The sequence below is a fragment of the Indicator indicator genome, chromosome 14 (genome assembly GCF_027791375.1).
Source record: "Indicator indicator isolate 239-I01 chromosome 14, UM_Iind_1.1, whole genome shotgun sequence".
In the NCBI taxonomy this organism is placed as follows: domain Eukaryota; kingdom Metazoa; phylum Chordata; class Aves; order Piciformes; family Indicatoridae; genus Indicator; species Indicator indicator.
In genome coordinates, this window is record NC_072023.1 from 1,778,217 (window position 1) to 1,804,339 (window position 26,123).

Genomic DNA, 26,123 nt, shown 5'->3' on the forward strand with positions numbered 1-26,123 from the left:
GCTGATGTAACCAGACAGTGTCCAGGTCCATCCACTTATAAACACTTCCTCCACTGGAGAGCTGGTGCAGCTTTCAGCTGGGGAAGGTAGTAAACATTGTTCATTGCTCTCTCTGACCTGGAGAATGTACTAAACATTGCTCATTGCTCACCCTGACCTCTCTAGAGTTTATGGTCAAGTGTTATAGTAGTTAACTATAGAACTCTTTATACTCTTAACTACAGAGCTCTTTATGTAGGTGTACAGGGTTAAAAAATGCCTCATTGCTGTCTACAGCTCCCTGAAAGGAAGTTGGAGTGAGGTGGAGGTTGGGCTCTGCTCCCTAGTCTCAGGTGGTAGAAGGAGAGGAAATGGCCTGAAACTGTGCTAGGGAAGGGTTTAGGTTGTAGATGAGGAAAAATTTCTTTGCTGCAGGAGTGGTCAGGGATTGGCACAGGCTGCCAAGGGAGGTGGTGGACTCTCCATCCTTGGAGGGCTTCAAGAAAGCTGTGGCCATGGCACTTGGGTCCATGGTTTAGTGGCCATGGTGGTGCTGGGTTGCTGGTTGGACTGGATGGTCTTGGAGGTCCCTTCCAACACAAACAATTCTCTGATTCCCTGATCATGCCTTTACAATGTTAGGAAGTGCACATTAGTGGACATCTAATGAAGGTGCAAATGACTCATGGTACAGATGGCCAGAGGACAATTTTGTGATTCCATCTGAAGCTTGACATGTACAGTTGGAAATGTAGTTTGAAATTTAATCTCTGGCAAATTATCCCTTTGGTGGCAGCACAAAATATGCTCCAAGAGCATCACATGAGGCCCAGCTCTATAGCTCTTAGGTGCCCTAATTTCTGCTGTCAGCACTTGTTTACAGGCACCAGTCTGTTACTATGCATGCACTGAACCAGGACTGAGTGATGTTACTTTGTGCACAAATAATCCACAGCTGCTTTTGCATTTACCTGTGAAAAATGCTCTACAAGTTGCTAGGTTGTAAGAACTTCTTGTAAAAAAATGATGGCCTTGAAAAAAAAGAAAGGAAAAAGTGGTGCTTTTGGGGAAGGAATTTTTAGCTGCTGACATAATTCCTGTCTGCTGAGGACAAAAACATGTCCAAAGGCAACCAACATAGAAATTACACACTATCATATTTTTACATATTTGGAACTCTAGTCCTACCCTGTGGAGAGTTTTGCAGACAGCCTGCAGGAGAAACAAAGTCCACGTCTGCATGAGGAAAAATTAGCTTAAGAAAATGAAGCATCTTGGTCTGTATCATATCTTCCTGCACTGAACAGCAGGAAGGTAAACAGGGTGAGAGATGAGCTTTGGCTTTTGTCATTTTATGTTTGGTAGAAGCTTTTGCTAATTCATCCCAAGATGGATGCTGTTGTGATGAAAACTCAGCCAGGTTAAGCTATATGTGCCCTCCCTGGTGGTGTCCGAGGCCAGGTTAGATGACACCTTACAGCAGCCTGGGCTAGTGGAAGGTGTCCCTGCTCATGGCAGGGGGCTTGGAACTAGATGATCTTTAAGGTCCCTTCCGATCCAAACCATTCTATGAGAATGGAAAGAGAAGGGAGTTTTCCTAACTGGAGAGCCACAAAGATGACTGGGGGTTGGAGCACCTCTCCCATGAGGACAGGCTGAGGGAGCTAGGGCTGTTCAGCCTGGAGAAAAAAAGGCTCCAAGAAGACCTTAGAGCAGCCTTTCAGTACCTGAAGGGGCTACAAGAAGGCTGGAGAGAGACTGTTTGCAAAGGCCTGCAGGGACAGGATGAGGAGCGATGGCTTGAAAATAGAGAAGAGCAGATTTAGATTGGATGCTAGGATCAATGAGGGTGGTGGAACACTGCAGCAGGTTGTCCAGGGAGTCCCCACCCCTAGAGATATTCAGGCTGACAAGGCTCTGAGCAACCTGATCCAGTGGAGGATGTCCCTGCACACAGCAGTAGTGTTGGACTGGATGACCCTTGGAGGTCCCTTCCAACTCAAACCATTCTGTGGCTCTACAAGCTCCCAGGATGGGGACTCCATAGCCTTTATGGGCAAAGCATAACTTATCTCAGGGCAAGCATGCCTCACTGTGTTTATAATGCCATGTGTCAGCTAAAAATATCTAGGTTTAAATAGGTTATCTATATCTATATCTATATCTGTATCTGTATCTCTGTCTCTATCTATCTCTATCTCTATCTCTATCTCTATCTCTATCTCTATCTCTATCTCTATCTCTATCTCTGTCTCTATCTCTATCTCTATCTCTATATCTCTATCTCTATCTCTATCTCTATCTCTGTCTCTATCTCTATCTCTATCTCTCTATCTCTATCTCTCTCTCTATCTCTATCTCTATCTCTATCTCTATCTCTCTCTATCTATCTCTCTATCTCTCTCTATCTCTATCTCTATCTCTCTATCTCTATCTCTATCTCTATCTCTATCTCTATCTCTATCTCTATCTATCATCTCTATCTCTATCACTATATCTCTATCTCTATGTATATAGGGATATATAGAATCATAGAACTGTTGAGGTTGAAAGAGACCTTTGAGATCACCAAGTCCAACCACTCACCTAGAGCTCACAACCCCACCCCTGCTGCTAAACCACATCCCTCAGCACCCCATGAAAAGAGGAGCATCACAGTGGGGAGACACTGCTGACACTTGCAGAGAGACATCTTTCCCAGGAGACTTCAAATAGAGCTTTAGAAATGCTTGCTGAAAACTTTACTGGCAAAAAGCTTCTTCTACCCAGAGAAGTCCATTTCTGTACATCTAGAGGGTTTATTACATTCTGTCATTTTTTTTCCCCTACCAACCATTCATTTAGCAATTCACATTCTGTTTTAATAAATAAATAAGCAAATAAATAAATAAAATAAAACCAATAATTACTTAAAAAGATTAGTTAGGAAAGAAAGTTTTAATTTTGTGGTTAAATCAGAATGACTGTGAAAGATTTACTCTATTCCAAGTCCCAGTATGAGAGGCAAGCTGGGTAAGGCAAGTGTTATTTAACACTAAATTATTTCATTTCCATGACTTCATCGGACTTACATATCAGCTAGTCAAGAAAATAGTCCCAGAGAGAGTCTTTAATTTAAACTGTCTGATGTTCTTTTGGCACTTGTAGTGAAACCAAGAGATTTGTTCTCCAGAAAACTTGGACATAGTTGCAGATGAAAGGGAAAAGAAAAAGAGGGGAGTGTGTGGCCTGTGGGCTTGTTAAGGTGGACTTCAAATCCTGCAGTCAAACAAACTGGGGCTGGGTTGTTTGGGGTTTTTTCCCCCCCCCTCTGGAAATGGTTATAATTAACTGTAGTTAATGCCTCCTACCTTTTAAATAGCAGGAAGTGTTCCCTGTCCACAAAAGCTAAGACCTAGTGAAATTAATCAGTCCCATACTTCTTTCTCAAAGCAGTTTTGTATTCACACAGTTCAGTGGAAGTAAATGTCTTGGAAATTATTTCCCCTCTACCACCACTGCTCCCCAACCTCCCAACTCAATCCTTTGCTTCAAGCTCGAACTCAGCCATATTCTCAGAGAAAAGGGCATAATGGTGAGTTGAATAAATAACTTCTGCTTTGACATAGCAAACTAAAACTCCTTTTGGCTGGCTGGAGACAGAAATAGTCAGATAAGTCTCCATAATCTTCGTCAGGAAATGAGTTCTAGGAACGGTGCTTACCGAGAGGTGGATGCTGCTAAGCACAAAGTACTGACCCCACTTGAAAGTTTTCATTCAGAGTCAAACTTCTTCTTTCTCTTCCCTCTCCCTAGGTCTGGAAAAAGTGCCCAAAGATCTCCCTCCTGACACAACCCTGCTGGACTTGCAGAACAACAAAATCACTGAAATTAAAGAAGGAGACTTCAAGAACTTGAAGAATCTCCACGTAAGTGTTGGGACGAAGCAGCATCTGCCCAAACAAATGGGGAGAGAGTGTGGCTTTGGCCTGGCACTCAGGGTCTGCAGGCAGACTGAGGAAATACTCTGTGATCTGCCTCCACCAGCCCAGCTTATTTATTTGCTTTCCCATTCCTCTCTTGCAAACTCTCTTCTCACACCACAGCACTGTCTCATCTCTTTTCAGCTCCCCAGGCTTTTCTCCCATCTGTGCAGTCTCCTGCTCTCCAGCACAGCTTCTCTCACCTCTTTATTTTTCAGCCCTGTTGGGGCAGTGACTTGGGTATTTCTGTTTGAAAGGCAAAACCACCTCATCCGTGCCACCTCATTCACTTATTCCTGTGTTCCTTCCCCTCCCACATCTGAGCTCATGGGGATCTCTGGAGATTCCCTCTCTGTCAGCAGTTTTTCCCTACCAATTTTAGTTCCAGAATCTAATCAGATGAATTTTCTGCACCCCTGTAGTGGTGTTTTAGCAGAAACCTTCTCCTAGCAAAAGTCCATCCTCATCCTCCTTTACCTGCCTGTCTCTTCCAAGGCTGTGGTCTGTTTCCCTCTCTGCTGAAATATTTTCCTTCCCTGGTTTCTGTGACTGCTTTTTATTTTTTTTTTTCCTTTCCCCTGGTTCACCTCTTCTTGTCCAAGTTTCCATCAGACAGCTACCTTCCTGTGTTTCCAAACCTTTGTTGCTCTGTCTGAGGTTCTCCTCCCAGATTTCTATACATTTTATTGACATCTTAAAATTCACACCTCATAGTCATACCTCAGTTTTGGTGCAGCATCTCTTTCTTTCCAGATCAGAAAAAAGACTATTCACTTCTCTGCCTTTGAAAGTAATGCCCAAACTCAGGCCTATTTCTGAGAAGATTATTTTCCATACCTTTCACCAAGCCAATTTCTTCTCTGCATTAATCCATTTGCTCCTTTTTTTATTATAACCAGCCTAAACTACTTGACTTTGCTCTCCTGCCTCTTCATAGCTTCTTTCTATTCTGTTGTCTTCATTCACAACCAAGAAGGCAACTCCCCACTTTTTATCCATTTATGATGCCAATACCACCACCCAAGCAATCAGCATTTGAGAGAGGATTCTGCATTCATCCACTTATACTTGGGGAAAAGCAATAATCCTGTAAGTATCTCCTTCATTGCTTCCAAATTTCCTCTTAAATTCTTGTTTTAATGCAATATCCAGAAGAAAAAGATTTTTAACATGCCTAGTACTAGGCACAGGTCCATTGGTGGTCCATTGGTGAGGGAGATGCAGGAATAAATCATAGGATCAGAGAATGACAGAATCATAAAATCACAGAAACACAGAACCATAGAATCATAAAATCACAGAATCACAGAGTCATAAAATCACAGAATCATAAAATGATAGAATCACAGAACCATAGAATCATAAAATCACAGATTGATGGAATCTCAGGATCACAGAATCATAAAATCACAGAATGATAAAATCACAGAATCTCAGAATCACAGAATCCTAGAATTACAGAATCCTAGAATCATGGAATGATAGAGGTTGAAACGGACCTCTGGAGATCAAATCTACCCCCACTGCCAATGCAGTATCACCTAGGGATCACAAGAAGATAAAAAGAAGATAAAAACCATGATGAGATTCATGTCATCTAATTTTAGTATAGCTGCCTGAGCTATCCACATAGATAACTTCTCCAATCAACAAAGTGGGTCCTTCTACATCACTTGTGGTCTGATTTGGTTTTTGAATGAGAGAACTTTTGCCCCAGAACATTTTTTTTCCTCTGCTTGGCTACTGAACAGACTGTAGAGCCTATTTCCTGCCCACTTAGTTTGGTTTTCTTCCACCCTGGAGAGGCTGCTGTGTTTTCAGTGAAGATCCTCTGCCAGGTGTTCAAAACTAGCAAAGTCTTGTCAGTGAAATGAATCTTTCACAATCCTTCATGACACTGCAAGAAATGAGTCAGAGCAGAGGAAATGGTATTGCAGATGAAAAGCACTGTCCTCAGTGACCTCTGCCTACTTCACACCCACCCCTCAGGTTTTGAAACCATTGCTCACATCCCTTCTCAGCCTTCTCCAGGCTAAGCAGCCCCAGGGCTCTCAGCCTTTCCTCATCACACAGATGTTGCAGTTTCTTCAGCATCCTTGCAGCCCATTGGACTCTGTCCCTGTCTCTGTTCAACTGGGGAGCCCAGAATTGGACACAATACTCCAGATGAGATCTCTGCAGGGCAGAGAAGAGGAGTAGGAGAACCTTTCTTGACCTGCTGGCCACACTCTTAGTGCACTCCAGGATCCCATTGGCCTTCTTGGCCACAAGGGCACATTGCTGTCCCATGCAGAATTTATTGATGTGCTGCCTTTTGTTTTCTCACCAGAGGACTTCTGAGAATAGGGGAGGGGGGGAAATTAGAGACACTCTTTTATTTAGGGCTGAGGAATGAGTTTTGCAGTTTCAGGAACCTGCCTGATATTATGTTAAAAAAAAAAAAAAAACAAACAAAACCAAACAACTTGCTTAGGGTTTAGACCTGTGGCAAAACAATCAGAAAGGCACTATTGGAATACCCAGGAAAAAGGGAAAAAAAAATAAAAGGTTTCTATGAAACTCTCAGCATTTTCCAGGCAGCCTGACACTTCTGGATAGAGTACAGTACTTAGACCTCATGCACAGGAGAAAAAATACTCCATGAGTAAGCTCTCATGCAGGGTGTAAGGAGGAGTCTGCAAAAACAGCCACAAGGAGTTGGATGCTGTGTGGTAAAGCCAAAGCAAACCAGCAGGACGCCTGGCAGTTGGAAAAAAAGAGGTAGGAGAGACTGCTTTGGGTTAGATCACTGCAAGAACAGCACAAACAGCAGGAATTGATCCTGTTTTTCCAATGGGAATTTGTCAATGGCAGGGTTTCAGTACAGCAAAAGGAGACAAATGCATCACTGGCCTGAAATGAAATGGAGCATTGCTGAGTGTAAAGCAGCAGAGCTCTGCAAAGCCATGGCAGGAGAGGCACAAAGAAAGAAAAGAATTAAACTTTTCACTTACGATCATATCACAGAATCACAGAATGGGCTGGGTTGGAAGGGACTCCAAAGCTCATCCAGTTCCAACCCCCTGCCATGGGCAGGGACACCTCCCACCAGCCCAGGCTGCTCAAGGCCTCATCCAGCCTGGCCTTGAACACCTCCAGGGAGGGGACATCCACAGCCTCCCTGGGCAGCCTGTGCCAGTGTCTCAACAACCTCTGGAATTATGTTCAGAGACCTCCTTGAATTCAGGGACTCTTGGTTCCTCCAAGGTTAGCAATGCTTATGATGGTTTAAAATGAATTTTAAACTGAATACTTCTTTTTGTAGAATCCTGTCTCCCAGTAGAACATAATTGGAGAAGACAGTCAAGTGCTGGTTTATATTTTTTGTGTTCTTTGTTGATTATTCTGTTTTTTTTCCCCTCTGTGTACATCCATAGAACCATAGAGTTATGCTAATCCTTGACCACTTTTGCAGCAAAGAAATTTCTCCTCATCTCCAACCTAACCCCCCCTGGCACAATTTCAGGCCATTTCCTCTCCTTCCATCACCAACCCCCATCCCACTGCAACCTCCTCTCAGGGAGCTGTAGAGAGCAATGAGGTCTCCCCTCAGCCTCTTCCTCTCCAGACTAAACACCCCCAGTTCCCTCAGCCCCTCCAACCTTGAGTCTGACTGAACAACTGAAAACATAAAGCAAACAAAAAGGATGAAATTTATTCTCATTCTCATTTTGAAGCCAGAGCTCTGAGCTTGCAATTTTCAAAGCATTTCTGTTTGTAGAAGAACTTTAATAAAACCCAGGTAATAATGTCCTACAGAACCCAGGAAATTAAAGAAATTCCACTGGGGCAGTGGATTGACTTTTCAGTTTCAACCCTGAGGGACACATACATCATTAATGGCTTGAGTTAGGTAAGAGTGCCATCCCCAGCTGGCACTCCAGATGGATCACCCTCTCTGGTGCCTTCTAACTGTCCTAAACTAAGAAGGACAGAAGTAGGGATGAAAACCCCTCACAGAATGGTAGGGGTTGGAAGGGACCTCTGGAGATCATTGAATCCAACTGCCCCTGCCAGAGCAGAATCACCCAGGGCTGGTCACACAGGAACACAGCCAGGTGGGTTTTAAAAGTCTCCAGAGAAGGAGACTCCACAACCACTCCTGGCAGCCTGTTCCAGGGCTCTGTCATCCTCACAGTTAAAAATTTTTCCTTCTGTTCCCATGGAATCTCCTCTGCTCCAGCTTGCTCCCATTTCCCCATGTCCTATCATTGGATATCCCTGAGAAGCTCCTGGCTCCATCCCTTAATCCCAGCAATGAGGGCATCCCACAGGCTCCTCTGCTCCAAGCTCCAAGCTCCAAGCCCCAGGTCCCTCAGGCTGTGCTCACAGGGAGATGTTCCACTGCCTGCAGCACCTTTGTGGCTCTGGGATGGACTTTCTCAAGGAGTTTCCTGAGGTCCTTCTTGAGCTGAGGGGCCCAGAACTGGACACAACATTCCAGTGCAGCCTCAGAAGAGTCCTCTGAGATTCTCTCATAATGAAATGACACCAAAAAATAAAGCCAACAGAAAATACAATCTTCTGCTGCCCATGCCCAGGGCAAAGACTGCAAGCTTGGATAACCCCAAGCAGAACAGCTCTGTGGCACCTCCTACATGCTTGCCACACGCTCTCTCTGCAGCTTGTCAGGTTGTATTTTGACAAAAGCCTGCCAACAAGTGTTCCAAAATTTCCCTGAATTGTGAATCCTCCTTTTTGTCTTGGGAATAAATATTTGAGGCAGAAACCAGGCCAAAGGGAGCTAAAATGGCAAGAGTCCCGCTGACTGCCTGCCCTGAGCAGAGCCAGGATCTATTCCTGTCTTACAGTTAAGTTTTTACTTTTTCCTGACTACACTAATACCAGAGGTGTTGCAGTGAAAAAAAAAAAAAAAAAACAGCTTTGGAGCAAAGCTTGGATTTCTTCTTTGTTTTCCCCTCTCAGCATGGCTTAAACTGCTGGTCATGGTAAGGTGGTCTGTAGGTGTTACCACAGTGCAATATTACAACAGAATCACAGAATGGTAGGGGTTGGAAGGGACCTCTATAGAACATCTAGTCCCACTTCCCTACCAAGGCAGGATCATCCAGGGAAGGTCACTCAGGAACATGTCCAGGTGGGTTTTGAATGTCTGCAGAGATGGAGACTCCTCCACCTCTCTGGGCAGCCTGCTCCAGGGCTCCCTCACCCTCAAATTAAAGAAGTTCCTCCTCATGTTCAGATGGAACTTCTTCTGTTCCAATCCATGCCTGTTACCCCTTGTGCTGTCACTGGGCACCACTGAGCAAAGCCTGCACCCCCCTGACAGCCACCCTTGAAGTATTGATCAGCACTGGTAAGATCCCCCTCAGGCTGCTCTTCTCCCTAATGCTCTCAGCCTGTCCCCATCACAGAGCTGTTCCAGGCCCCTCAGCATCTTTGCAGCCCTTTGCTGCACCCTCTCCAGCAAGTCCCTGGTCTTTTGGAGCCAGGGAGCCAAGAACTGGAGACAGTACTCCAGATGTGGCCTCACATCTGGAATAGAGTCAGTGTTTAACAGGCCGTATATCACAAGGGGAAAAGTCTACCTCAGAAAAAAAAAAAAAAAAAAAAAAGATAGAAGCTAATTTTTTGCTCTTGTCCATAGAAAATAGCTATGAATTCTCTAAGCCTAAGTGATGTCTGTAATGCTTTTACCTCTTGATTTTCTCTTGTGTTTTGTCCTTGCCTCTTGTCTTGTCTATAACTAAATACCTTTGCAGCCATGCCAGCCCATGCTGAAGACTGAGCCTTTTGTATCATGCACTGGTGACATGCTTCAGCTCTTGGTTCTTTGTTTTTTCTGGGGGTCAGGGTGGGGAGGAAGGATGCAAGAGGAGTACATTTATTTTAGGAGACATAGATTTTTATGTCCACTAAAAATGGAAGCATGGGGGAGAAAAAAAGTCCTTTCTTTGTTGTTTTTTTTCCTTTATTTATTTTCCTGTCTAAAACTTTTAGTTGGCCTTGAAGAAGATTTAATCCACTGCCCCATCATGGCATCTGGGCTTTATTCAGGATAGCTAGACCATGTGGCATGTTGGTTTTCTTTTTTTTTTTTTTTTTTGGCCTAACATCCTTTTGTCAATAGCTCTGCCTGCAGATGTTTTCCCTGGGTTTTTCTCCTCTGGTTCCTGTTTTCACTGACCTCTAAATTCCCCTGAGCTGTTCTAATTTTCTTTTTATTTTGTTTTGGTTTAACTTTTGTTACATGCAAACCATAAGGGGCACATTCTGAGGAAAGCAAACAGCATTGCTCCAAGGCTAATAACTTGGTTCTTTAAGGCTTGCATATAAGAGAGTTATTGTGAGGTGGGAAAGGAGTTCAGGGGGGGATGGCTTGCCAGGTGCTCTGCTGGTTTGTTATCCTCATCATTGGCTGTTGCTCCAGGAGACAGCAAAACTCCTCTTGCAGAGTCTGATGTGTTGGGGTTTTCCTTTTTTCCTATTTTTTTTTTTCTTTACAGCTGCACAGCAGTGTGGAAAAATTATGCAGGTTTAAAATATCAGGAGCAGGGCTTTACAGAGCAGGGGGGGAGTGGGAAATGGTAATGAGGTGCAAAAAAAACCCATGCAGGCTTGGGATCCCTTCCCATCCTATGCCACCACAGAATGATGCTGTGAAGGCAGGACTTTTGAACAGACTTTTCATAGAGGCAAACATTTCTAAGTGAGACACTTCCTGAATATTTGGATCAAATAAAAGTTTTGGATAGCATAGAATCAAAGTAGCACAGCATCACAGAATGGGTTGGGTTGGAAGGGATTTTAAAGAGTTCTAAGACTCCTGCCGTGAGCACAGACACCTCACACCAGCCCAGGTTGCCCAAGGTCTCATCCAACCTGGTCTTGAACACCTCCAGGGAGGAGACATCACCTCTGTTTCTTTTACTAGGTGGAATCACCTCAGCCAGAAATGACCACACAAAATTCCTTCTTGCATGGAATAGTGTGGAAAAGCCCAGAGGTGCATCACAACTGGTCTGCACAGAGAGGCTCTTGACATCAAACTTGCAGCATTTTGTCAGAGATTCATAGAATGGTTTGGGTTGGAAGGGATCTTAAAGATGGCCCAGTTCCAACTCCCCTGCCATGGACACCTTCCTCTAATCCAGGCTGCTCAAAGCCTCATCCAACCTGACCTTGAACGTCTCCAGGGAGGGGACATCCACAGCCTCCCTGGGCAACGTGTGCCAGTGTCATCTCATCCTCACTGCAAAGAATTTCTTCCTAATCTCCAGTCTCAGTCTGCCCTCTTCCACCTTAAAGCCATCCCCCCCTTATCCTGTCACTATGAGCCCTTGTGGGGAAAAAAGTAATCTACTCCCTGCAGTCTCTAAGAGCAGCAGGAAAGTGGTGATGATGTGGATATATTCATTCAGCTGAGATGTGCTGAGGTGGAGAATGTTCTCTTCAGGAATAAGTGGTTAAGATAGTTGTGTGATGGTGGGTCAGGTATAAGAGTATCCTCAGAATAAATAAAATAGGAAATAAAAATACAAGGCAAATAAAATAAGGTAAAATAGAAATAAGATAAAATATGATGAGATAAATTTAAAAATATCTAAAATAAGATAAAATAATATAAAATAAATGAAATCGAATAAGATGAAATAAGATAAATAAAATAAAATAAGATAAAATGAGATAAATTTAAAAGTATATAAAATAAGAAAATAATAAAGTAATATAAAATAAATAAAATAAAAAACCATTACATAAGATAAATAAAATAAAATAAGATAAAACAAAATAAGATGAGGTAAATTAAAAAATATCTAAAATAAAAAAATGTAAAATAAATAAAATCAAATAAGATGAAATAAGATAAATAAAATAAAATAAGATTAAATGAGATAAATAAAAAATCTAAAATAAGATAAATCAAAATAATGTAAAATAAAATCAAATAAGATGAAATAAAATAAAATAAGATAAAATAAAATAAGATGAGATAAATTTAAAAATATCTAAAATAAGATAAAATAATGTAAAATAAAATCAAATAAGATGAAATAAAATAAGATAAAATAAAATGAGGTAAAATAAAATGAGATAAATTTAAAAATATCTAAAATAAGATAAAATAAAATAATATAAAATAAATAAAATCAAATAAGATGAAATAAATAAAATAAGAAAAATAAAATAAGATGAGACAAATTAAAAATATGTAAGATAAAAGAATATAAAATAAATCAAATTAAATAAGATGAAACAAAATAAGATAAAGTTTAAAAATAAAGTAAAATAAATACAATCAAATAAATCACGTAAAACTGCTAATGTTTGTTTTGTGTGAATGTTTTGTGTGACTGTTTTGCTCTTCACAGCTTTCAAATGGGAGATTTGTACTGGGTTATGAATTATGAATGTTAACAGGAGCTGCAATTACTTTAGGGATTTGTATTTGTGATGTGGGGTTTGGTTATCTTGCACTGTTTCAGGAGTTCTTAAGCTGTTTTGTCACTGCAATGCATTTCAGCTCACCAGATGGACCATCAAAAGACACTAACATTGAATCATGCTTTTGAGCTGTTTCATTCCTAAGTAATTTGCCTACTGATCACCTGAACTCTCTCTCTCCTTCCTTATTACTCCCCAGGCTCTGATCCTCGTTAACAACAAAATCAGCAAAATCAGCCCAATGGCTTTTGCTCCTCTGAAGAAACTGGAAAGACTTTACCTCTCCAAGAACAACCTGAAGGAGCTCCCAGAGAACATGCCCAAGTCTCTGCAGGAAATAAGGGCTCATGAGAACGAGATCTCCAAGCTGAGGAAAGCTGTCTTCAATGGACTCAACCAAGTGATTGTCCTAGGTATGAGCAGGAGAAATTAAAACAAAATCAACTCTCTTCTCTCCTTCTCCTTCTCTCTTCTTCTTCTCTCTTCTTCTCCTCCTCTCTTCTTCTTCGTCTCCTCCTCTCTTCTTCTCCTCTTCTCTTCTCCTCCTCTCTTCTTCTTTTTCTCCTCCTCTCTTCTTCTTCTTCTCCTCCTCTCTTCTTCCTCTCTTCTTCTCTTCTTCTTCTTCTTCTCCTCTCTTTTTCTTCTTCTCCTCCCTTCTTCTTCTTCTACTCCTCTCTTCTTCTCCTCTTCCTCTCTTCTTCTCCTCTTCCTCTCTTCTTCTTCTCTTCTTCTCTTCTCCTCTTCTTCTTCTTCTCCTCCTCTCTTCTTCCTCTCTTCTTCTTCTTCTCCTCTCTTCTTCTTCTTCTCCTCCCTTCTTCTTCTTCTACTCTCTTCTTCTCCTCTTCCTCTCTTCTTCTCCTCTTCCTCTCTTCCTCTCTTCCTCTCTTCCTCTCTTCCTCTCTTCCTCTCTTCTTCTTCCTCTCCTCCACTCTTCTTCTTCCTCTCTTCCTCTCTTCTTCCTCTCTTCCTCTCTTCTTCTTCTCCTCTGCTCTTCTTCTTCTCCTCCTCTCTTCTTCTTCTTCTCCTCCCTTCTTCTTCTTCTACTCCTCTCTTCTCCTCTTCCTCTCTTCCTCTCTTCTTCTTTCTCTCCTCTCTTCTTCTTCCTCTCTTCCTCTCTTCTTCTTCCTCTCTTCCTCTCTTCTTCTTCCTCTCTTCCTCACTTCTTCTTCTCCTCTCTTCTTCTTCTCCCCTCTTCTTCTCCTCTTCCTCTCTTCCTCTCTTCTTCTTTCTCTCCTCCTCTCTTCTTCTTCCTCTCCTCCTCTCTTCTTCTTCCTCTCTTCCTCTCTTCTTCTTCCTCTCTTCCTCACTTCTTCCTCTCCTCCTCTCTTCTTCTTCTCCTCCTCTCTTCTTCTTCTTCTCCTCTCTTCTTCTTCTCCCCTCTTCTTTTCCTCTTCTTCTTCTTCTCCTCTCTTCTTCTTCTTCTCCTCCCTTTTTCTTCTTCTCCTCCCTTTTTCTTCTTCTCCTCCCTTTTTCTTCTTCTACTCCTCTCTTCTTCTCCTCTTTTCTTCTTCTCCTCCTCTCTTCTTCTTCCTCTCTTCTTCTTCCTCTCCTCATCTCAGTGGTTTTGTATAGAAAGCCAAGAAATGCTCCAATAAATTGTACCTCCTCACTAACTTTGACCTAAAGGAGGTAGGTGCCCCCTCCTGCAGCACAGCTCACCACCCTCTTTTGTTGGCAGAACTGGGCACCAACCCCATCAAGAGCTCAGGCATTGAAAATGGAGCTTTCCAGGGGATGAAGAGGCTCTCCTACATCCGTATTGCAGACACCAACATTACCAGCATCCCAAAAGGCAAGAAATTCAGTTTATATATATGTATATTTACAACAGAGTGACATCTGCTCAACTGGAAAGAGATGATTAGGAAGCTCTTTGCCTCAAGTCCTTAGCATACCCATTACTTGACTGCTTTATTTGATGCTCAGTTGGGTTGTATTGCTTTGGAAAACTTTGGTTTCCTTTTATGAGAAGCTCTGCATGAAAGGCACTCTCCAAAGTAAGCCATTTTATGTCATTTTGCTTTCAAGGCTCATAGCTGAAATAGAAACTCTGGTTGGTGATCAACATTACACAGATGGAAACTCAAGTAGGAGTAACTGAGGTTCTACAAGCAGCAAATCAACCATCCACAAGCCTGTGACATGGAAGCCAAGAAACGCTCTTGCTATACAAAAGAGAAATGTGCTGGGGTTAAAAATATTTCATTCCAAATTGATAAAAATAAGAACAAATTCAGCAGAGAATCACAGAATTGTTTCAGTTGGAAAAGACCTCTAAGATCATCACGTCCAACCACCAACCTACCATCACCATGGCTATTAAACCATGCCCCAGGTTTCTGGAGCACCTCCAGGGATGGGGACTCCACCACCTCCCTGGACAAGATTAAAAACCAAAAACCAAACCAGAATGGTTCCAGTTAGGAGGAAATTATATTGAATTTATTTATATTTCAGCCAGTAGATCGTTTTGAAATGGCTGAAATCCTTTTGAAAGTTATTATTAGTTATTGCTTCATTCTTTCCACATTTCCTCTTTGGGATGTTCCTTTGAGTGGACATCAGCTAATTGAAAATTTTAGTTCCTATTTTTGTTTCCCTCCCCTGATAAACAGAATTTACAAGCTGGTGTGTGCCTTACCTAAAATAACATTGCAATGATTTTACCTCATCTTTATGAAGGTAATTTCCTTCTGCTGCTACTTGTTCAATATCTAGGTGCAAAATTATTTTGCTTCAGCTTTATAAATCTCATTTTCTTCTGCTGTTACTTGCTAGATATCAAGGCACAAAATGTTTGTGGATTTGTGCATTTGGATAGCCTGGCTGAAATGAAGGCTCTTGCTCTTCCACTAGTTATAGAATCAAAATGGTCTGAGTTGGAAGGGACCTCCAGAGGTCATCCAGTCCAAGCCTTCAGCCTCAACTAGATCAGGTTGCCCAGAGCCCTGTTGAGCCTCACCTTGAATATCTCCTCAAGGGCCCTCAACCACCTCCCTGGGTAACCTATTCCAGTATTCCACTACCCTGATGGTGTTCCCTTTGCATGATTCTGAAGACTGGAATACACACCTGAGAAGAATTTAAGTCACTTTTTTTTTTCCCAATTTAACTTTTCTTTTTTTCTTTTAAATGATTCAACTCTTCTGTGATGACTTTAGGAGCTTGTTCTTATTTCATGCCAAAGGAACTGTTCCCAGCTGTTCTCAGTTTCCCTGATTGTGAAAGTTCCTTGCTTCATTCACTGAATGGGTCTTGGCCATGCCTAAGTAAAAATTCTTTTTGTTACTGTGGAAAAGTCTCAGTAGGAGACAAGCACAACATAATAATATAAATATGATATATTAAATATAATAATAGCAACTATATATGCTAATAAATATCAATAATGAATTTATAATCATTATTGATATAAAGAATATACATGAATTTGTATTCATTATTGATATAAGGAATATACATGAATTTATATTCATTATTGTATAAAAAATATACAATGCATGTATTATAGTGAATATAATAATAGCTATATGTAGTAATAAATAGAAATAATATTTAATAAATGTATGATATACTAAATATAGTGAGTATAATAATTCAGCTTTGCCAAAAAGTAACCTGGATGGTGTTCTCTCTTTCAGGCCTTCCCCCATCCCTTACTGAGCTCCACCTTGATGGCAACAAAATCAGCAAAATTGATGCTGAAAGCCTGTCTGGACTCATTAACTTGGCAAAGTAAGAATCTATGCCTTCTCCTCAAATCTTAGTTGAAATTGTAACCACAACACAGTTAGAAAACAGAATTCTATGTTTTTATTATCTTTACTGAATAAACTTCCTCCCCAGTTCAATAGGGACAGGGATCTACTTGAGAGAGCCCAAGGGAGGGCTTTGAGGATGCTGAACACTCTCTGATGAGGAAAGGCTGAGAGCCCTGGGGGTGTTTAGTCTGGAGAGGAGAGGACTGAGAGAGGATCTGATCAATGTCTATCAATAGCTGAGGGCTGGAGGTCAAGAGGGAGGGGACAGGCTCTGCTCAGCTGCACCCTGGGATAGGACAAGAGGCAATGGATATAAACTCCAGCACAGGAGGTTCCACCTCAACGTGAGGAGGAAATTCCTCACTGTGAGGGTCACAGAGCCCTGGAGCAGGCTGCCCAGAGAGGTTGTGGAGTCTCCTTCTCTGGAGACTTTCCAGCCCCATCTGGATGTGTTCCTGTGTGACCTGTGCTGGATTCTATGATCCTGCTCTGGCAGGGGGGTTGGACTCCAAGATCTCTGGAGGTCCCTTCCAACCCCTAACATCCTTTGAGCCAGTGAAGCAGTACCTAGCAGGAAAAGCTTTGAAGGGCTTGGGTGTTGGTTTAAGAGAACAAAACACTTTGGATCTTTTCTAACAACACTTTCCAGCTGTTTCCACTTTAGAGTGAGGTATGCCCAGGACAAGTGTTCCTCTGATCTGTTTGTTCAAACAAAGAGAAGGAAAAGATAAAGACAGCAATCAGAGTTTTAAATCATTCCATGCTTCTTGCATTGCATTTCCATCTTTGCTTTAGGTCATTTCCTTGGGACACTTCATTGCTCATGCAATTTGCCTGAGGAAATGAGGAGTAAAAGCAGATGGGAACCAAAACTGCTTGCAGCAATTTCCTTTGTTGCCCAAGGAAGGCAAATCTTCAATGAGCGTCCAGGAAGATCACCAACAAATAATCATAGAATATAAATGAAAAAGTGCCAGTTTTGCTCAGATTGGTTGTAAATTGTGAATCTCTGCATAGATTGCTGAGGAAGTTTCACTAAGTGTAGGAAAATGTAAAAAAAATTTCCACAGAGGAGTTGTAAGCTTTCAGAATGATTGGGAAATTAACTCTCATGAGATAACATACTAAAATGTTATCAAGGCATTGTAGTATTTGACTTGGGATCAAAATAGAAATGCATTTGATTTAAAAGGTCATTCATCAGATTCCTGGATCTGACCATTCTTCTTAGCTTACTGAAGGCAGAAATCAGAATCAAAGGAAGATTACTGAGCAGTCAGTTTAGGACTGTTTCTAGTGGCTTGGGCAGCAATTTAGTGCGGTAAGGATAGACTGATAGAATCACAGACTCACAGAATAGAACCATAGAATTGTTGGGGTTGGAAAAAACCTCTAAGATCATCCAGTCCAATCAGCAACCCAACACCCCCATGGCCATTAAACCATGGCCCCAAGTGCCATGGCCACAGGTTTCTTGAACACCTCCAGGGATGGGGACTCCACCACCTCCCTGGGCAGCCTCTTCCAATCCTTGCAGCAAAGAAATTGTTCCTCATCTCCAACCTAAATCTCCTCTACACAATTTCAGGTCCTTTCCTCTCCTTCTATTACCTGAGACTAGGGAGAAGAGACCAACCCTCACCTCACTGCAACGTCTTTTAAGGCAGTGAGGTCTCCCCTCAGGTTCCTCTTCTCCAGACTAAACAAAATATCTATTTATGCTCATATAACCAAGAATGGGTTTGAAGTCTTCCTTCTTTTCTTTTTCTTTTTTTTTTTTTTTAATTCCCATGGGAAAAAGAAAAGAGATAAAGACCATGTTCTTTCCTAACACTTAATCACCCTGCATTTTACACAGTCATATTCAGAGAGTGCATCAGATTGGAATCACAGAATGTTAGGACCTGGAAGGGACCTCCAGAGATCATCCAGTCCAACCCTCCTGCCAAAGCAGGAGCACCTAGGGCAGGCCATACAGGAATGCATCCAGGTGGGTTTGGAATGTCTCCAGAGAAGACTACACAACCTCTCTGGGCAGCCTGCTCCATTACTCTGTCACCCTCAAAGTCAATAAGTTCTTTCTCATGTTTAATTGGAACTTCTTGTTCAAATTTATGCTCATTACCTCTTCTCTGCCCCTGGGGACCACTCAGAATAGTCTTGTCTTAGATGATTCCCCACTCCTCACAATCTCCTAGAACAGAGCACACAGGAACTCATCCAGAGCCGAACATCTCCAGAGGGAGACTCCACAAAGGTCATCTTGTCCAGGTTTAACCTTTATAGAACTAATTTCCTCCAAGGACAACACTCCTGGTGATGACAACCCCTGCAGAATCACCACTGAATTCCTGAACTGCAACACAGAGCTTTATGACTTAGGAGAGCCTCTTGAAAACATTCTGTAGTTTGGGAATTACAACCAAAACAGTGTTAACAGAAATACAGAGGTAGCAGGACATGGTTTGGTGGCCATGGTGGTCTTAGGTTGGCAGTTGGACTTGATCTTAGAGGTCTTTTGCAACCAGATTTATTCTCTGATTCTATTAACAGAGAAATACACAGGTAGCAGGACATGGTTTGATGGCCATGGTGATCTGAGGCTAGCAGTTAGACTTGATCTTAGAAGTCTTTTGCAACCCAAACTATTCCCTGATTGTATTAACACAGAAATACACAGGTAGCAGGACCTGGTTTGATGGCCATGGTGGTGTTAGGTTGGCAGTTGGACTTGATCTCAAAGGTTTTTTCCAACCAAAATAATTCCATGATTCTCTGAGTCCATAGGACCAGATTTTTCCAAAGTGAACAAAACCTGTACTGGTAAACCCAGAATGTGGATGGTGATTTTTGTGATGAAAGCTCTGGGCTGGAACCTAGGAGCAAAATGCCTGCTCCACTTCTGTGTCCTGCTGAACAAATCATTCTGCATGACTCCCTGTTTCCGGTCTGTAACGTGGCTCTAACTGCTTAAATATCTCAGAAGGATGTGGTGAAGATTTCAGCTTCACAGCATTAGGCACGCTGGGTTGTGTAGTTTGGACAAAAAAAAGAGTTACAGCCAGTAACTAAAGCTCCTAAAGTCATGCAAGAAGATCTAATGCAGCTTTTGAAGGCAGACTGGTGCCTTTGGAGGTCCACAGCAGGTGTTTACAGGGGGCTTAGTCATGTAGCTGGTGGAAGGAAGCAGCACCACAGGCACAAGTTGAGTAGTGGTGATGGAAATAGTTGGGTTTAGCTGTCAGATTTATGGAAATTAGTTTATCTAAGCTTCTTCTCCATGGGGACTTTGAAGTTCATGAATAATTCTGAAAAGTATCCTGATCTGTTCTGCAGTGGTAATGGAGAGAAGCAAGGAACCCAAGACAGGTGGTTATAGAGTCACAGAGTGGTTTGCATTGGAAGGGACTTCACCTAGTCCAACCCCTTGCAGGCAGCAGGGACATCATCCACTGGATCAGGTTGCTCAGAGCCTTGTTGTGCCTGATCTGGAATATCTTCAGGGATGGGGCCTCAACCACCTCCCTGGGCAACCTGTTGCAGTGTTCCACTACCCTCATGGTGCAGAACTTGTTCCTAATATCCAGCCTCAGTCTGCTGTTCCCTAATTCCAAACCATTGTCCCTCATCTTGTCACTGCAGGGACTGGAAACAGTCCCTCTGCAGCCTTCTTGCAGCCCCTTCAAATACTGTAAGGCCACTCTGAGGTCTCCCTGGAGCCTTCTCTGCTTCAGGCTATAGAGCCCCAGCTCCCTCATCCTGTCTTCCTAGCAGAGGTACTCCAGCCTTCCCCCACCTCAATATCTGGGCAAGTTTAAGACTGTTTGTTTGTTTGTTTGTTTTCAGATTGGGTCTGAGCTTCAACAGCATCTCTTCAGTTGAAAATGGCTCTCTCAACAATGTTCCTCATCTGAGAGAGCTCCACTTGAACAACAATGAACTTGTCAGAATACCTGGTGGGCTGGGTGACCACAAATATGTCCAGGTAAGGTTTATCACACAGTTGGTGTTTGTGTTGTGCTAATGCAGTCTCCAGCAGAAGCATATTCAGAGCTTGTGCAAAAAGTGGCTGGATGCAGGGTTCATAATCTCTTGAACAGGCAGGGGAAAGCTGCATGTCACAGGAAGACTCTGATTTCTGTTTGGATGTGGTCACAGAGGTCTGCTGATAGAATCATAAGACTGTTGAGGTTGAGAGAGACCTCTGAGATCACCAAGTCCAACAGCTCACCTAGAGCTCACAATCCCAGCCCTGCTGCTGAGCCACTGCCACTGAACCACATCCCTCAGCACCACACCCATGTGGCTTTGAAATCCCTCCACCACCTCCCTGGCCAGCCTGTTCAGTGCTTGAGAACCCTATCTGGGAAGAAATGTTTCCTAAAGCCCAGTCTGAACCTCCCCTGGCACAACTTGTCCTGTCACTTGTTGCATGCAAGAAGAGACTGAACCCCACCTGGCTCCAGCCTCATTTGAGGGAGATGCAGAGGGCAATGAGGTCTCCCCTCAGCCTCCTCTTCTCCACACTAAACACCCCCAGTTCCCACAGCCCTTTCTCATAAGATTTGTGTTCAAGGTTCTACCCCAGTTTAGTTGCTCTTCTCTGGACCTGCTCCAGCACCTCATTGCCCTCGTATTGAGGGACACAAAACTGAACCCAGTATTCAAGGTATGGCTTCACCACTGCCCAGTCCAGGGGCACAATCCCTGCCCTGCTCCTGCTGGCCACACCATTGCTGCTCCAGGCCAGGATGCTGGTGGCCTTCTCAGCCACCTGAGCACACTGCTGGCTGGTGTTCAGCTGGCCATCAGTCAACACCTCTCTGAGCAGCCTGTTCCAATGCCACCCTTTCAGTACAATTTCCTAATATCCAAACTAAAGCTGCCCTGGCAGAATTTCACAATCCATACAGAACCTTGGACACCAACTCATTTCTATCCTTTGCCACAGCTTTTCACAGATGGCATAGGGTTGGAAGGGACCCTCAAAGGTCATCTTGGCCATTCCCCCTGCAGTCAGCAGGGACACCTCCAACTAGATCAGGCTGCCCATGGCCACATCACATCTGGTCTTGAATGTCTCCAGGGACAGGGCCTCAGCCCTCAACACTGGGCAAGCTGTTCCAGTGTCTCACCACCCTCATAGTGCAGAACTTCCTCCTGATGTCCAACCTAACTCTGCCCTGCTCCAGTTTCAGACCATTGTCCCTCATGCTATCCCCACAGGCCCTTCTGAACAGTTCCTCTATAACTGTAGCAGTAGTGCTCTTCTCCTAGGCTGTGTCATGGTGTTTCCAGGTGAAGACAAGATGAAAAGACTCTTACTGTGAAAGGCAAAAGCATTTATTGCCTAAGCAACTAAGCAAAGTACTAAGCACAAGCAAAAGCTGAAGCATAAGCCTAAGCCTACTACTCTGTCACATAGTCAACTTACCTACTATTGTAGTACAGAGCTGCCACATCCCACTTGGCTATCCATGTAGCTCTAAGGTCTCCCAGGAGCTTCCTCTTCTCTATGCTGAGCAGCCCCGATGCTTTCAGCCTGTCCCCACAGGAGAGGAGCTCCAAGCCTCTGCCCATCTCTGTGCCTCTCCGCTCGGGCAGGTCCACCTCACTCCGGCGCTTCACTTCTGTCCCTTCCATCCTTTCCCCAGGTGGTCTACCTTCACAACAACAAAATTGCTTCCATTGGCATCAACGACTTCTGCCCCCTTGGCTACAACACCAAGAAGGCCAGCTACTCTGGTGTCAGCCTCTTCAGCAACCCTGTGCAGTACTGGGAGATCCCACCCTCTGCCTTCCGATGCATCCACCAACGCTCCGCAGTACAGATCGGGAACTACAAATAGAGCTCTAAAGACCGGGGGGGAGGGGGGAGGGTCGGGGGTCAGTTGGTGTTTTGCAGCTGAAGTCTCTCTTCTTAGGCCTGTCCCCAAAAAGAGAAATTGTTGCTAACAGTGAGTGCCAAGTACCAGAAGCTTCGCTTTAAAGCGGAGGCAAATCCGTTGATGTAGAATAAAGGAATCAGTGCAGGTGAACAAAGGTCAAGCACACCACCAAAAAACAACCCCAAGAAAAAAAACAACCCCATGGCCAACTGTGCTTTAAACTGACTTATCTCAGCCTTCTTTTCCCAGCATGCTTTCTGTGGTGGTTTTGTTTTGTTGGTTTGGTTTGTTTTGTTTTGTTTTTCAGTTTGCTGAATGCTACAGGTTTCTCAGATTCCAATGGATGTGAGATTTGGAGTAAATATTTGTCCAAATATGATATAGAAAGAAAGAAGAAGAAAAGAAAAGAGAGTGATTGACGTTATCTCCCCCCCACACAAAAGAGTAGATATGTCCAAATATGATATAGAAAGAAAAAAAAGAAAATAAAAGATAGTGATTGAGGTTACTTTTATAGCCACACACACACAGAAGAGTAGATATGTCCAAATATGATATAGAAAGGAAAAAAAAGGAAATGAAAAGATGGTGATTGAGGTTACTTTTATAGCCACACACACATACAAAAAAAGTAGATATGTCCAAATATGATATAGAAAGAAAAAAAAAAGGAAAAGAAAAGATGGTGATTGAGGTTATTTTTATAGCCACACACACACACAAAAGAGTAGAGGGCAAAAAGACTCTCAGATCATCTTAAAACCTGAGAAGGTGAGAGTGACCTCCTTGGCATTTCTTTCAAGCCCTGGAGGTTTAAGGTATCCACTGTAACACTAAGCTAATTCTGAATGTAATCTATTTAGCAGAGGCAAAAATCAAATTGTTGCTAATGGCATTATCTTGGGGAAGAAGAAAAGGATTTCCTCTTGTGCTCATCACTAGTTCTTTAAAGTCTGCCATTCTTCTAGAGCAATGCTGTCCAGGGTTAGCCTAACATAATCCTATGGAACAAAGTAAGGAGTAGTCTGCAGTACAAACTGAAAAAAATACCAAACCTGTAGCCTATGTCTGGAGCTTGCCTCTGGAAAGGCAAATCCCTCTCACCTTAGTCACAAGGGCAGTTGTGCTGGCTTCAGGGAGATTGCCTTGCAGAGTGTGGCATTAGGGTTTAGTCTTTGGCCTCAAGCCATGTATATATCTAACCCCAAACATCATAGCAGTTCCCTGGTCCCTTCTTTCTGCAGTGCCCCTTTGCCAGCAGCCTTCACTGCTCTGGAGTTTCAAACAGCATTTTCCACTCAAGTAGAGCTATTCAGGCTCCCCCTCGGATGAATTAGTGGAGTGTAGATTCTAAGCATAGCAAAATAGGAAGTGAAATAACTGCAAGGCCTAGCTGGACATTGCTGGGACGTGATCCATGCAAAGTGTCTCCTTAGAGTGATTTGAAGCCCTCTGCCAGCTGGGATTCTTCAAAGCCATACCATTGGGTGGCAAGCACATCATCAAAGGTAGGCTGCCCATTCCTCCTGTCAACCTACCAAGCTAAACATATACTCAATAATCAAACATAAGTAATAATTAAAAAAAGAAAAAAAAAGTCACCTTCAAAGAATCTTCTGCAGCCTCTTTAATGCTCCAAGGTCAGTCTCTCTAATTTGTAAAACTTATATGTCATTTATATTAAAGACTAATGTAATACAGGCAACCCCCCCACAGTGTTTGTCTTTATTGGTGTTACTCTTTTTTTGATGATAGCACAGCATGACCTAGCAAAAACCTTGGGTTCTGATTCAGCCTTCAAAACTGACCATTTTTGGCAGGGGGGGCAGATAAAGTTGTGTGGAATTCTCTTGCCTTAAGGAAGCTTTTCATGCTTAGCACCCACAGGTATTTGTTTTTTTAAAAAAGGAAATTATTATATTCTGTTTATAGCTGTCATTTATTTAGGTAATAAATAACTGGAAATTCTTATGAATTACTAAATGCCTTGCACAGAAAAGGTGTCTGGAGCGTTTATTTTTTATCTGTCTTTATAGACTCAATGATTTCCTTCCCCTGTTTGCATCTGTGTTTTCCTTCTGGGTCTTACATCTTCTGAGGGTCATTTTGAAACTAAACTGTCAGTCCTTGATCTCTTGAGGTCCCTTCCAACCTCTGATGTGATGCTGTGATACTTGAGACCCTGGAGGAAAATCCTCCAGAACCTTAGCAGTTAGAGTTTGGTCTTTTTGGGGTCTTGGTTGAGTAGCTGCTATTATTCTGAGAGAGGTTTCGTGTGAAAGCTAAAGATTGGTAGTTTAGTAAGGGAAGAAAGGCACTGCCTTAGCTTGGGCAGCTCCACAGGGTTTGTGTGCACACAAAGGTGCAGATTAGCAGCTACAGAGGCAGCTTACAGAGGGAGAGAGGTTTACAAAATGAGTAAGAGCAATTGCTTGTTACGTAAAGCTTCATCTAAACATAACCCCCAACTTCACATTTCTCCAGCCATGGCTTTTAAATCTCTCCATGCTGAGGCTTTCCTTTCCAATCAGAAGCAACTTCACTTCCCATTTCTCCAGCCGTGGCTTTAAACCTCTTCCTGTTGAGTCTTCTCTTTCAAATCAGAAGCAACTTCATGTCCAGAAGAAAAGAGCTGAGCTTGGTCCTCCTTTGTAATCCCCATGGTGTGTCCCATACCAAACTTTCTGTCTTCTGTGCTAAAGCAGAAGCTATTCCTCATGAAATGCACTCCCAGTAACAACCAAGGGCTGCAGAGATCTCAGGACTTTGCTTATACCCAGGCCTGTCCAACAACACAGAAGAAGCAAACCCTGCAAGATGAGAGCTCAGCAGGACCACGGCACATTCCAAAGGTGAACACACTGCTGGATTTCCCTAAACTCTGCAGCCATACCTGCAGTGTCTGACTGACAGGACCCCATCCACACACAGTTATCTACAAGGACTTCAAGGCAGCTTCTCATGTAAATGCAGAACAGATGGCTCTGCCTCCTGAAAACAACCCAACCAAAAACAGAGGGGCAAAAAAAGAGAGAGGAGAAGGAAAGGAGACAGGAGAAGAAAGGAAGAGAGAGAGAGAATGAAAGAGAGAGAGAAAGAAAGAAGAAAAAGGGGAAGAGAGACTAAAAGAAAGCAAGGAAGGGAGAGAAGAAGGGAGGGAGGGAGAAAAACAATAAAAGGAGGAGGGAGGAAGGAAGGAAGGGAGGAAAGGAGGGAGAAAAGAAAGAGAGAATAAAAGAAGGAAGGAGGGAGGGAGGAAGGAGGAGGCAAGAAAAGAAAGAATAAAAGAAGGAAGGAGGGAGGGAGGAAGGAGGAACAAGAGAAGAGAAACCCAACCCAAACAAACCATAAACAGTCGAGCAGAAAGAAATGAAGGTTAAAGCAGAAAGCTTTTGGACCCAACACTGCATGTCCATGAAGTGTAAAAACACTACAGAGCTGATAAAATAAATAGAATCATTAAAATCACTGTTCCCTGGTGCAGCCTAAGGCATCTCATCCCTTCCCACATCCCTGGGCCACAGAGGGGTCACTGTAAGCAAGGGTGGGAACCATCTCTTGGGTATGAGGATAGAATCTCTCCTTCTCCTCCCTCTCCATCTCCCTTTTCCCTCCCCTCCCCTCTCCTCTCCCTTCTCCTTCTTCTCCCTTCTCTTCCCTTCCCCTCTCCCCTCCCCTCCCCTCTTGATCTCTTTCCCCCTTCCCTCCTCCTTTTCTGTGCTTCTCTGTTTTGTTATGATTTGTTCTGTTTTAATTTACTTTACTATTATTTTACTTTATTTTATTTTATTTTACTTTAATTTCTTAAATCACTGCTACGCCTGAGGTTTAGGCTTCCCCAAAGTGCATACACTTTTTATTTTCTTAGCAAAATTCTATACTCCTGAAGAATGTTAGTTTCCAACCCTTGACTACAAATCCACCAGGCCCCTTAATGATCCTTGTCAACATTTTCAGGTCAGAAGGGAACTGCCTGGCTTCCCTCAGAGTGCACCAGGTCCTGGCCAGTCAGCTTTGATTGCTGCTGGATAAATTGCAGCAAATCTAATTCCATTTCCAAGAAAAGATCAACTTTTAATCTCTGGGTT

The 26,123-nt window shown here is 43.0% G+C and overlaps 1 protein-coding gene across 1 annotated transcript in view; it reads left to right on the forward strand.

Moving 5' to 3' along the window:
• The window catches only part of DCN (decorin), a 42,711-nt gene extending 20,705 nt beyond the window's left edge, over positions 1–22,006 (forward strand). Inside the window, exons 3-8 of the mRNA XM_054386580.1 lie at positions 3,775–3,887; positions 12,586–12,799; positions 14,065–14,178; positions 16,028–16,121; positions 19,994–20,132; positions 21,802–22,006. Of these exons, the coding sequence (XP_054242555.1) occupies positions 3,775–3,887; positions 12,586–12,799; positions 14,065–14,178; positions 16,028–16,121; positions 19,994–20,132; positions 21,802–21,996 (869 nt within the window). The 3' untranslated portion in view covers positions 21,997–22,006. The remainder of the gene's footprint in view (positions 1–3,774; positions 3,888–12,585; positions 12,800–14,064; positions 14,179–16,027; positions 16,122–19,993; positions 20,133–21,801) is intronic.
• Positions 22,007–26,123: the final 4,117 nt, after the last annotated feature.